Raw genomic sequence first — 13,748 nt, forward strand, 5'->3', positions numbered from 1 at the left:
CCCACAAACAGATTGGAAAAGTGGCCTAAAGAAAAGAGTACCTCGTGGTCTGGGATTTCAGAAGATAAGGTGCGCCCTAGGATGACTGCAGTCAAATATGTCCAGCAGCGAGCAGTGTTGGGAAGATTGTAGCCCCCTGTAGTGGAGAACAATGAACTTAATGTCCAATTTGTGCTAAGAAGAGAACAAAGGTGACGATTTATAACAAAGGAAGCAGAGAAAAAAGTAAAGGGAAAAAAAACCCCCACAAAAATATTTTTTAGTTAACCATGTGCTTAACACAGGTATAACATATTTGAGAAGGGAAAACAAAAGACAGGGATGTACATTTTAGGACATGTCCCTTTTTGTTAAGCCATGCAAACTTAGCATTAGTAGAAGCAATACTTTCTTAATGCAACCATAATTTATTCACACTTACTTCCCATTAGCTCAGTCACAACAACAAGGTAATGGAAAATTTGGTAATATGATCCATGTATATAGAGATAGGCCAGCATTAAGGTAAAATAAATAGTTTAACATTTTTTTTAATAACCAATATTCACCATTGTCGGCATAAACTGTTCAGTAACAACATTAAAACCACTGACAAATGAAGTGATGGGATCAACATTGATTATCTTGTTATAGTGGCACCTGTCAAGGGGTGGGATATATTATGCAGCAAGTGAACAGTCAGTTCTTGAAGTTGATGTTTTGGGAGCAGGAAAAATGGGCAAGTGGGCGGGTCAGAGCATCTTCAAAATGGCAGGTGCGCATGTGTCATTTACCTGGAGAAGAGATAGCACCAGGATGCTCTATGGGAAGAAAGTAAGCTGTCGGAGGCAGTGTGATGTTCTGGGCAATGTTCTGCTTGGAAACCTTGGGTCCTGGCATTCATGTGGATGTTACTTTGACACATATCACCTACCTAAAAACTGTTGCAGACTATGTACACCCCTTCATGGCAACAATATTTCCTGATGGCAGTATAATGGTAGGAAATGGTTCATGAATGGTTTGAGGGACGTGACAAAGAGCTCAAAGTGTTGACTTGGCCTCCAAATTCCCCAGGTCTCAATCCGATCGAGCATCTAACGGATGTGCTGGAAAAACAAGTCCAAGGCATGGAGGCCCCACCTTACAACTTACAGAACTTAAAGGATCTGCTGCCAATGTCTTCGTGCCAGATACCACAGGACACCTTCAGAATTCTTGTGGAGTCCATGCCTCGATGGGTCAGAGCTGTTTTAGCAGTACAAGGGGGCCTACACAATATTAGGCAGGTGGTTTTAATATTGTGGCTGATCGGTGTATAATATAGCATTCATGCCAGTTTACATAGGCCAAGAAGAAACTTTTGCTACTTGAAAAAATAAAACTGGCAAACCTAATCAAGCAAAAATAAGCAGAAACCTATATAAAGTTCATAACTTAACACCAGTATGTTCACTGTTTATTCTCTTATTTTCTGTTCACGTTCAAATGTGTACCAGACATTCTGGCTACTGCAATTAAGTAATTTCCCATTGTTTGCAATAATGTGCTCAATCAAGTTCCAGTAGTACTGCCATAGATTCCCATCATGCAAATGAGCAGGCTGAAAGTCATGTCCTGCACATCTACTCTACTTGTGCAAATCATATACAGTGAACATAACCATTTTATAAATGATTCTCTGCTCCTTTAACACTGGGTGAAAAGGAATGGGCAAATGGTCATATAAAATACCACCACACCACACTTAAAATATTGCCATTTTAAGACCAGATTTTGGTGGGTTTGTTTTGGCCTTTTAAGCAAATTTGAATGATAAGGGCCTATTTTAACAATATTACCCCTACCTTATTTTTAACCTTTCATTAGACACATTCTTGATTGTATCCAATATGTACCTTTGCTGCAGATACTCACATACCAGATGTCATTAAGTTTACACGCTAGATTATGCAGAGATGACATGGCCAAGGGGGCTGGGCATAGATAAGCAGCACCTGCTCAACTCCTAAAAATAAAAAATCTGAAGCAAATGTGCATGTTAGGTACACTCTCTAGCAGAATGTATCTTATTATTTTAAACAGGAAATGGGTATAACAGCATAATAGACCCTTTGGGTTATCCATTAAAAGTAGGAGACTGAAGATATAACAAACTGTGGCATACTGTATGTGACTGTAGTATATGTGACATTAATAGCAGTCAGTGAAAAACAATGAAATAAAGCACTATTCATTTGGTCTTGGGGTCAAATGTTAGAAAGCTCCCAGCCAGGTATGTATGTCATGTTTATATTTGTTTATGTATTGTTTAGTATTCCTTCTGACTAAAGTGATAACTTCCTTGCTTGCAAGTCTATCTCCTGTCTCTAGATCCCGGTTAGTTAATAATACATAGGTCATGCAGAGAATGGAGACTCACGTTTATCTAGATAACCTGTACACCCTCATGTCCACTCTCCAGCTCCTTTTCCCCCTGGGTGTGATGGGGGAGGAGAAATAAAGAAGAGGACAAGTGACAGTGTATTAATTGTTGTTCCTAGACTTCTTTCTATACATTAGAGGTGCATGTTTTCACTGTGCCCTGATCCTCCATCTGTAATTACGTATATATAATGTCAGTGTATGAAGATGATCACATGAGCATCTCTAGAATGGTTAGGGTGCCTATGCTGAGGGACAGCACTGCTTCTATACTAGAGGATCTCTGTAAAACATCTAAGCTATCAGGCAGAGGAAGAGAGCTCTGCCTATTATGACAGCTATACTCTATTTGTAGCAGAAGGGGAGTTCTAAACGGACAATTTGAAAATCCACTGATTACCCAAATTTGTTTCTCAAAAAGAGGGCAAATCTAGTTTTACTGGACTGATGGCAACCTTAACTGCAGAATACATATAAACCTCCTATAAGACTCCACTAACGCTCTTTTCCCTTGCTCCTAGTGCTGGAGAAGGTTGAACATGACTACATCGCCTTCCAACACAGTGACGGTAAACCATTTTAGGTGTGATTCCAAGGCACAGGAAGATCAGATGACAAAGTAAAATCTGGACACAGATTTCAATCTGAACAATATATACCCAATATGGAAACTAAGACTTTTGCATTGCAACCAAATCACTCATCCTTTTAAGCAAATTTGAACCACAAGGGCCTATTTTAAAAATATGACCCCTAGCTTATTTCTGACCTTTCATTTGACACATTCTTGATTGTATCCAAATGCATTTGGACACAAATGCATTTTACATGGATGTTATGTAAATGTGAGACACACAAATTTGTCTCTTGGTTCTATAATCTTATCTTACTGTGCACATAGAATAACTATACATGCACACATGTATAGTTCTGCTATTCCATGAAGGAAAACTGCATCATACCTTTTGTAAGAAACACATTTTATGTAAAGTACTTACTGTTATAATCTGACTACATTATGGGGGAAATATCTGGGGCTGCACTAACTGTAAGAATATAAATAAGGAATGGAAAGTGTGTATTTATTCCTTTTCACAATTTTTCTTACAGAAAGCTCTAAAACGAAATGTATTTCCATATACTACCAAAAAAATCCTATATATTCTTAAAAAGAAAGAGCTGCGACAGCTGCAATCTATGTAAAGCAGTAAAAGGAAAGGAGGAAAATGGATGAAAAATTGGGAGTGAAGGTAGACTATTTAATAAATTAAGATGATAAATATGCTGCAACAAAATAATGTTCTCACCCCCTCCCAGGATCAGTGTAGGCAGCTGCCACTGCAAAATGTATTTCAGGCACTTTCCAACGCCCTCTGGGGTCATGTTAAAAGAACACATAGGGTCTCCCGCAATCGTATCGGCTCCCAGCTGCAGAACTACTGCTTCAGGGTTAAATGCAGTAAATACCTCCTTCAGCACACTGCAAAAAACAGCTTACTATTTAGTTACAGTGTTCTAATAGTTCACTTAAATAGCAGAGTTTGACAACATTTATTAACACAGTCTCTGTTCTGGTCACTTATCACATCAAAGTATTACTACAGAGCTTCAACTACAGGGTAATGTTCTCGTCTAACTCCAAACAATATTTATCTACTCATGTAGTTCATCAACAAATTCTATATGAGCTAAGCACGGAAAAGGCAAGGCTTTACAGCAGGGTTGTCCAACACGCCTGTAAATGTGGCCCAGAAGGAGTTTTGGTTGTGGCAAGGGGGCAGCACTGTTAATGGAAAAAAAAAATCCTGCAAAAAAAAGAAAAGAAAATACTTACCTTGCGGTCACGTCAGCTGGTACTCCGGCTCCCTCCCTTGTCTCCTCCTCCGTGCGGTGCTCGCAGTGAATGTCGGGCGTGATGTCATCACGCCCAACATCCATTGCGGAGCGCAACACAGAGGAGTCACCTGCGCGAGAAGAACAATCAGCAGCACAGATTTGGAGAAAATAAGAGAAGAGGACAGGAGAACAAGCCGATTAAAAGGTAAGTTAAGGGGGATTTTTTTTATTATTTCAAGGGACGCTGACCAGTGAATAAAAGTCACCTGGTCCTGGAGCATCATGGACCTTATCTCCCAACTACATACTTCTACTTGTAATACTAATGGGGAATTATATATTATTCTCTTTGGCCCATTATAAGTTGTTATCCCTTAACTAACATAGTGGTATAATTAGCAAAACAGGTCACAATTTGGGGTCACAGTGGTGTATATGTCAGGCACCGCAGGCCTGGTCAGGGCATCCTGATATACAATGCCTGGCTTAAATGCACTTCATTGATATTGCATCGAAACAATACAAAAAGTAATTATAGTATAATAACCAGAGAGGATTTTTTGAACAAGCCGATTAAAAGGTAAGTATAGGGGGATTTGAAAAAAAGGTGATCGATATATATATATATATAATCTATGTTTTCTATGGTTTTTTTGGATGATCAGCTATCGTTATTGTTAGTGTATCTTATGTGCGGCCCAAACCAACTCGTCGTCTTCCAATGTGGCCCAGGGAAGCTAAAAGGTTGGACAGCCCTGTTTTACAGTATGTGACTGATAGAGAACAATGCAAATGTCACCATTTTTGGTTTGTCACTTTATAAAGTGTGTATACACGCACGCGCGCACACACACACACACACACACACACACGAGGAGTTTGTATGTTCTCCCCGTGTTTGTATGGGTTTACTCCTGGTGCTCTGGTTTCTTCCCACACTCCAAAAACATACCGATAGGTTAATTAGCTGCCAAAAAATTGACCCTAGTCTGTGTGTGTATGTGTATGTGTGTTAGGAAATTTAGACTTTAAGCCCCAATGGGGCAGGGATTGATATGAGCGAGTTCTCTGTACAGCTCAGCAGAATTAGTGGCGCTATATAAATAAATGTTGATGATGATGATGATAACAGTAAGATGTCTTAACAAGAGAAGTGCCTTACCCTTCACAGACTTGGTAGTATTTATCATCCGTGATTCCATCTTGTAAGGGAACATTAACACTGTAGTAGCGTCCCTTGCCTAGGCCAATGTCACCTACATCACCTGTTCCTATAAAAAAAAATATTTATAAAGGTGCATACCTGTATTAGAGCATCAAAATCCTTCCACACCAATATTTTAGACTTTATTTGCTATTCACAAGGTGCAATAAATGAACACATGCTTAGTTGTGATAGAATGGGATTACTCTGCCACTTTGTCTGGGGGAAGGGATTTAACAGATTTGTCTTGGGGTTCCTCTCACCATGAGTAACCTGCAGTTACTACCCACTCTTAATGCTGCTATTCGGCCTCACCAACTAAATGTCTACTGTACACTACCTTGGTGCCCCCAGCTATAGAAGAGTAGCTACTGCCACCAGCAGGCTCCTCCACCTATACCTGGCACGGCTTACTTCTGGGTGTTGTGTGTAGCGGCTGCAGCATCTCTTTGCAGGTGACAGTGGCTGCTTTCTCCTGACCACTTACTTTGGGTCAAGATTGCAGGGTAGCCTATATCAACGCAGGATATCTGGGGGACTGATCAGAGAAGTAGTTATCTGTAGGTCACAGGGGTGTTTTAGAAACAGAGTATAATCTTTAGGAAAAGTAATGTTTATTGCTCAACAGTAGCTGTTTAAATAGCTGCTACATATCAATAGAATGTAGTGTTGATACATACAGACAAATAGACACAGATGTAAATCACTCTACACAGGGATTTTCTGCCCTTTTATATACAGTGTCTTTATAGACAGCTTGGCAATATCATCCAGGCCCCTGCCCCTTTAACCAGTTGATTGATCAACAATCAGAATGGCAGGACTTGTATAGTCTTAGCTCAACTGCCTAATCCTTCACTCCCCTCCTCCCCGTATATGTATTCGCTATTTAACTGGGGGTCTCACCCTCATTGACATAACCTTATGCTACCCTGGAGTAAACAACTACCATTCATTCACTATCCCCTGTTAATATCCCCTTATCCCCTATTTCCCATAGGATTTTTTTTTTCTCGTTTAAGGATGCTCATGATTCCTAGACATTCAAATATAATATCGTTATTGTTCATCGTTATGCACATAGGATGCCTGTTTTGACTAATATATCTAACCAATTTTTATTCTGATAAGTTAAGCTTATGTTATCATTTATATTGTGATGCCTTAATTTATGGAATCGTTTATAGGTTCAATGTCCTTATTGTTGTTTTCTCTTCTTTAAAACCAATAAACAGAATTTCAAATAAATTAACCAGTTGACTGATTTATCTTACATGTGAATCCGTCTGTTGCTGGTTCACATTTTAACATTATACGTAGTGGAAATGGAAGGTGGTAATTTTCTCCCCTGCCCACGTACTGTCAGCCTCCTCTTCACCTAGATACCATGGAAAGTGGGCTGGGAGATTTAACGTGAAGTCTTCAGCACAAAGTATCTTTGAGGACTCCTAAATTGTCTTCTGCCTCCTCCAAGGCAAAATTGTTTCTAGAGGGATGGTAGCCAGGCTAACAGGATTCATTAGAATTAATGTAATGCAGACTCAAAACTCCAAATGGGCCAAATAATCAAAGTCTAAGATTGTGTGAGCCGGAAGAAAACTAAAAATAAATAATCATCTACAGCACAAACGGGTAATCCATTTAATAAACAATCGAGAAACAGTCATATAAATGTAGTTAGACACAAACTTACCAAACGAATAAAGATACCACTCACAGATTACCAAATACCAAGGAGTTTGCTTGCATTACTAAAGTGTACTGTTTAGACTGCATGCAACAACATACAATGGGTGGAGAGAGAAGAGTGGAATCGGCGCGCCTAAGTGACACTGATGGGAAAGGTTGACTGAACTCATGCGAGTGTGTGCACACAAGCTGCTCTGTCAAATTCAGTGAATTTTCAAGTAATTTAACTGAACAAAATAAAACGCGAGTTTGACACATCCGATATAAAGCCAACACACAAAGAATCAATTAAATGAAAATTAATACATATTCAATATAAAATAAGTAAGCAATAAAGGTGGTGGGAGAGTACAGCAAGATACAAAATAAAGACAAAAGGATGGTGGAGAGAAGGAAGAGGGCAGAAGGGAGAGATTTATATTAAAAACCTGCCATGCTATCTTTGGTATCTTACTCACTGACTTTTTTGCTATGTAGTCTAAATCTAATTTGGGTTTATGTAGGTAAGCAGAGGTGTATATCTTTTTTCCTCAAACACATACACACGTATGTATGTATGTATGTATGTGATATATATATATATATATATATATATATATATATATATATATATATATATATATATATATATATATATATTCTGCCTTTACGATGAGTTTCTAAGTTAAGAGCATGTAAATAAAATAATTAAATCAAAAGAAACCATTCATGTTCGCATTTTTATATTTATAACGTTTAAAGCGGGGGTTTTTTTTTGCTGCTTTTTGTTCCATTTATGCGTTTCAATGCTGCTTACATTCTTCTCAATGGAATTGTATTGTAAGCACAATGAGATGCGGTTAAAAAGCATTTCCACATGCATTTACTCTAAATTAGATAACTATTTTCTGTGCTTTCATAGAATCCGGTTTAAAAAAAATAAAATATGCAGATTAAACGCATAAGAAGATTTTTACTCACCGTAAAATCGATATCTCTTACTCCATTGGGGGACACTGCGAGACATTGGGGTATAGTAGGTGGGACTAGGAGTTTAGGCACTTAAACTTGTTTGATCCACTCGCTCCTCCCCTACTATGCCCCTCCTCTCCTATAGATACCTCAGTTTTGTATAACCAAGCGTATGAGGAAGGGGAGCCCCATAGGGCAACAAAAAGGTAATAACTATAAACATTTACCCAACAGAACTAAATATAGAGAGGGAGGGTATGCAGTGTCCCCCAATAGAGTAAGATAAATCGATTTTACGGTGAGCAAAAATCTTCTTTTCTCTTTCCTACCATTGGGGACAGTGTAATACATTGGGGACGTACCAAAGCTGCCCCTAAGGGAGGGAATGCTCCGGAACGGCTGCACGCAATACTCTGCATCCTCTGATGTGACCTTTGGGGACAAAGCCCTGCAACCTGTAGATTTAGGAAAATGTGTGGCAGATGACCATGTTGCTGCTCTGCATAGCTGCTCTGCCGAAGCCCCATGAAGCGCCGCCCAAAAAATGGCAACAGCCTTGGTAGATTGAGCTTTTAGCATTCCCGGGACAGGTAGCAACGCCCGAACATAAGCCAGTCTAATAGTTGAAGTGATCCAGCGGGCGAGAGACTGCTTGGAAGCTGGCCAACCCTGCTTTTGAGCATTGTAAAGAACAAAAAGGTTCTTAGTCTTACGGACAGAAGCTGTGCGGTCGACATAACATCAAAGAGCACTGACCACATCCAGCAACCATAACTCGTCATCTAAAGAGGAAGGAGAGGGAGCAAAATAACAGAAAGCCAGGACCACAATCTCTTGATTTAAGTGGAACCTGGACACTACCTTTGGGACAAAGGAGGTTTGGTGCGAAGTACTGCTCTATCCTCCTGGAAAATTAAGAAAGGAGAGGTGCAGTAGAGCACTGTTAACTCCGACACTCTACGAGCTGAAGAAATAGCCAAAAGGAACACTGTTTTCCAAGTGAGATGCCGTAAGTCCACCGAACTCAGAGACTCAAAAGGAGTCTGCATAAGTGCATTGAGCACTAAATTGAGGTCCAAAGGTTCTACTGGATGAACGAAGGGGGGCTGTACATGAAGCACCCCCTGCAGGAAGGTCTGAATATCCCTCAACATCGCTAGCTTGCGCTGAAAGAAAATGGAGAGCGCTGAGACCTGAACCTTAAGGGACCCTAGGCGGAGTCTCTTATCCAGATCGGTCTGCAGGAAGGCCAACAGTCGAGGAAGGCTAAATCTGGATGTGTGGAGGCCCTTGGCCTCTCACCAAAGAATGTATGCCTTCCAGACCCTATGATATATAGATGAGGAGGACAATTTCCTGGCCTTGATTAGAGTACCAATAACCTCCCGTGAAAAACCCCTGGGCCTGAGAATTAGGGTTTCAACAACCACGTCGTCAAAGTTAGACAATCTAAAGAGTGGCAGAGAAGAGGACCCTGAACGAGAAGGTTTGGTCACATTGGTAGATGGAAGGGGGGGTACAGCTGCCAGATTCAGGATGTCTGAGAACCATGCCCTGAGTGGCCAATGAGGGGCTACTAAGATTGTGGGAACCCGCTCTGTTTTTATCTTTTTTAACACCCGCGCGAGCATGGGTATTGGCGGGAACAGGTATAATAGCTGGAAGTGCCATGGGACTGTCATGGCATCCGTGAATAGCACCTGAGGGTCTCGAGACTTTGAGCAGTATAGGGGAACCTCATAGTTTAGCCTGGAGGCCATGAGATTGATCTCCGGCCTGTCCCAGCGTTCCACTAGGAGAACAAAAAACTGCTTGTTGAGGGACCATTCGCCAGGGTGAACCCTATGTCTGCTGAGGAAGTCGGCCTCCCAATTTTCCACGCCGGGAATGTAAACGGCTGATATTCTGGGAACATGACGCTCTGCCCATAGCATGAACCTGGCCGTCTCCCGCATAGCTCCTATACTGTGAGTTCCCCCTTGGTGATTTAGGATACGCCATGGCATTGTCTGACTGAATATGCAGGAACTTCCCTGACAAAAACCTCTGTGCCTGCGTCAATATCCTGTACACCGCTCTGAGTTCCAGGACGTTTATTGAGTGTAGCCCCCTGGGTAAACCAGAGACCCTGGAATCTCAGGGATCCCGTTACCCCTTCCCAACCTAACAGACTTGCGTCTGTCATAACTAAGGCCCATGGGCCGGTCCGAAGGGACTGACCCTTCTCCAGATTTTATTTGGATAACCACCACGCCAGGGAAAGGCGAGTCGGTTCTGACAGGCGGATGAGCTGCCTGTCTAAATGCTCCTGGGAACCTGACCATTTTTAAGAATCTCCCGTTGAAGAGGGCGATAGTGAAACTGTGCAAAAGACACTGCCTCGAACACCGATACCATTGTACCCAGGAATTTCATGCAGCTTAGGAGAAAGACTTCTCTCTGCACCAGGAGAGCTTTGGTTTTGCGCAAGAGTGCGAGGACCTTGTTTTCTGGTAGGTATACTCTCTGGGTCACTGTGTCGAACATGAGTCCCAGAAAACGCATTCGTTGTGCCGGGATCTGTGATGACTTAAGTAAATTCCGAACCCACCCGTGTGCTTTCAGCAACCGCATAGTGATTTGGATGTGATGAAATAATAGAGATGCGGACGGCGCTTTCAGAAGGAGGTCGTCTAGACGGGGAACTATCGCGACTCCCTTCTGGTGCAGGAGTTCCGCCATGATCTTGGTGAACACTTGAGGAGCGGTCGCTAGACCAAAAGGCAGGGCCCTGAACTGAAAGTGGGAGTTTCCTACTGCAAAACTGAGAAGACAATGGTGTCCCCTCCATATAGGAACATGTAGATAGGCATCCGTGATGTCTATGGAGGCCAGGAACTCTCCCTGCTCCATTCTGGCGATAACAGTCCGAAGGGACTCCATTTGGAACTTTCAGCGACACCCGCTCCTGAGTGGGAATTGTCGAAGAGGAGGACAAACGAGCTACCGGTGTGTCAACTCTAGTGGGCCTCTCATTTAACGGAGTCCTCTGCCGGTAGAGGATAAAGCAACTTAAATCTGTCCAGCATCAGAAACTGCTTATTTGGCCTTTGCCAGGCATCAGATACCATCTCCATCATCTGGGGGGATGGAGAAAAAGCAGCCACTTGCGCCTTGGTCTTTTTAAACAATGAAAACCCCGATGGGGCCGTGGGCTCTGTATCTGCAAGACCTAAAGTATGTCCGATATCTAAAACTAGGTTATCTACATTATGGGCAGAGGCAGAATCTACAGAACTGAGTGTGTCATCCTCCTGTAGACTTGCGTCTGTCATAACTATGTTCAATGTCCAATTCCCCTTCCTCTTCTGAGGAATGTTCGGACTCCTGATCCCGGCCCTGGGCAATATCAGAGATAATCCTCTTGGCCCTGTGCGATACTGTAAGCAAGCGTTCCACTCCCTTGACCGAAGTCGGACTGGGAGGATATGCCTGCTACTGCCTGAGTGTGCAGAAGTGTGGGAAAAGGGAAACTCACGTACCTCTGCAAACCGTAACATCACCTTAGTGAGTTCCGCCATGACTGTTAGTGACATAGCCCAGAGCGGTTCCTCCATGGCTGCTGCCCCCTGGGATGGACCGTGTTGCTCCTGGGTTTCAGCTTCGCAAAGAGCGTCCTGGTTAGGCTGACCAAAAGATAATTTTGCATTACATTTGGAACATATATAATACAGTGCGCAGACATACCAGAGGACCCCTTATTTTTGGACGTCCCCTTCTCAGACATATTGGAATTTATGCAAATAAAACAATTACAATCTTTAAAAAATAAAATTATAAAAAGGTCCTAAGTTAAAAAAAAAAAAAAACCTTTTTTTTTTTTTTTTTTGCAGGTCTGAGGACTAGAGTCTGCACACAGTACAAAAAGATCTTAAAAAGTCTCTAGGTAAATCTCTTGAGTATACACACCGATCCCAAGACACTGAAAAAAACAATAGTCCTGATTGTGTAAACACCTTAAGAGTATGCAATCCGTCTCCATGGAGCACAATAAGAAACAGAAAAACGAAACAACGATAACAGTTGAGGAGAGGCAGAGCAGGGGAACAGCGTGCGGCACGATGATCTTTGTCCAAATATGGCCGTTTCCGTGGCAGAAAGTAGAAAGGAGGGAAGTACCTTCCCAAAGATGGCCGCCCTCTGTAAACCGCAAGTTGCCGCATACCTTAGTATAGCTGTCGGCGTGTATTGCAGGCACGCTTGTAAATGAATGCTCAGGGCACCGTGTGCGTTAGGAATGCGATCGCTACTTTGTCCCCCCTGCTCGTAGTCTTTGGGGACGGGGAACTTGCCGGCCATCCATCGAGTGGGGGGAGAGGGGTCGCTGCAGCTTCCCTCCCACATGACTAAAGCTAACTGTGGCTGAATAAGCATCCCAATTTCCTCAGTGGGGCATCCAAAGCCCTAATGGCAAACAAAGTATGGCCCCATCTGCTCGTTTCTAGGGGAGAACTGCTGGCTGGCAGGCTGCTGCTTACCTTCGCAGGGACCCAGGGTGAATAAAGCCGACAGACTATTCACCCCTCTGCACCTGAATGGGAAAATAAAAATATGTAAACCTAAAACTAAACGTTGTATAGGCCGGATCCTATACAAACGTGACCCTAGGCACTTTAAAAAAACAGGAGAGTTGGGGCATAGTAGGGGAGGAGCGAGTGGATCAAACAAATTTAAGTGCCTAAACTCCTAGTCCCACCTACTATACCCCAATATCTTGCAGTGTCCCCCAATGGTAGGTAGGAAAGAGAAACATAAATTACATATGATTTTATACTGCAAAGACCAGTGTGTATGTAGTGAGTCTACGTAGTCATGCTAATGTAACTGTTAGAACTAATAACATAATAAAAAATAACAAAAAGTCATCAAAATGAAGAACAATATAACAAAACAATAATTATAATACAGCATACTGGCAATTAATGAGAATAAAAACAAATACGTACCAGGGAAGAAGCCAGGAGAAAATTTGTGCAAAGAAACAGTCATAACCTTAGATGTGAAACTAAATGCATCTTCAACTCCTGAAAAATAGTAAGTGTAAATGTATAAACATTCATTACACAAGGTAACACGGTGCACTGACAAAAGCTTCCAATGCCATCAATGTTCTATTTAAATTACTATAGTTAGCTTGAAATGACCATTTGAAGGGTAGGCTCCACAATTACTTAAAATGTTAAAAGCAGAGCATAGTTGGCAATTTTTAATTGAATAAAAATATCATGAAATATTAAAGTTTGGAACAAAAAAAAAGGTTAACAATAACAGATATGAAAAACATTTTTTAAAAATTCTTAGAGCAACATTATTGATTTTATATACACAGCAAGTGTGCCATCTCCAAGTATATTAATGAAAGTAGCAAGCTATAAGTTCTTTTAAGGCTATAAGGCTTATTAAGCAGCATAATGCAATGTGAATAAAAAGCTGTAATCTTATTTTGTTGCTATTGGCAAAGCACGCATTCATATAAATTGCACCGGGATAGAAAATGATTACCACAGTGGGTGTTTTATGAACGTGATGAAAAACTACAGTAACCCTCAGCAGCGATTCAGCTATGCTTACCGATCACAGCACATTTGTACCGTACCATATCAGTAAATCAACCCTTCATATAGAA

General features: G+C 41.5%; 1 protein-coding gene across 4 annotated transcripts in view; it reads right to left on the reverse strand.

Moving 5' to 3' along the window:
- HDAC8 (histone deacetylase 8) overlaps positions 1–13,748 on the reverse strand; it is a 66,679-nt gene that overhangs the window by 16,615 nt on the left and 36,316 nt on the right. The window contains exons 6-10 of one of the 4 annotated variants that reach the window (XM_075184630.1): positions 13,069–13,146; positions 5,402–5,510; positions 3,711–3,883; positions 2,402–2,455; positions 48–136 (exon numbers count right to left, since the gene is read on the reverse strand). In XM_075184630.1, coding sequence (XP_075040731.1) covers positions 2,427–2,455; positions 3,711–3,883; positions 5,402–5,510; positions 13,069–13,146 — 389 coding nt within the window. In that variant the 3' untranslated portion in view covers positions 48–136; positions 2,402–2,426. Of the gene's footprint in view, positions 1–41; positions 137–2,401; positions 2,456–3,710; positions 3,884–5,401; positions 5,511–13,068; positions 13,147–13,748 lie in introns of those variants that run through there. The other 3 variants (XM_075184627.1, XM_075184629.1, XM_075184631.1) reach the window with 3 other exon arrangements.

Source organism: Mixophyes fleayi, chromosome 9 (assembly GCF_038048845.1).
Source record: "Mixophyes fleayi isolate aMixFle1 chromosome 9, aMixFle1.hap1, whole genome shotgun sequence".
Taxonomy (NCBI): domain Eukaryota; kingdom Metazoa; phylum Chordata; class Amphibia; order Anura; family Limnodynastidae; genus Mixophyes; species Mixophyes fleayi.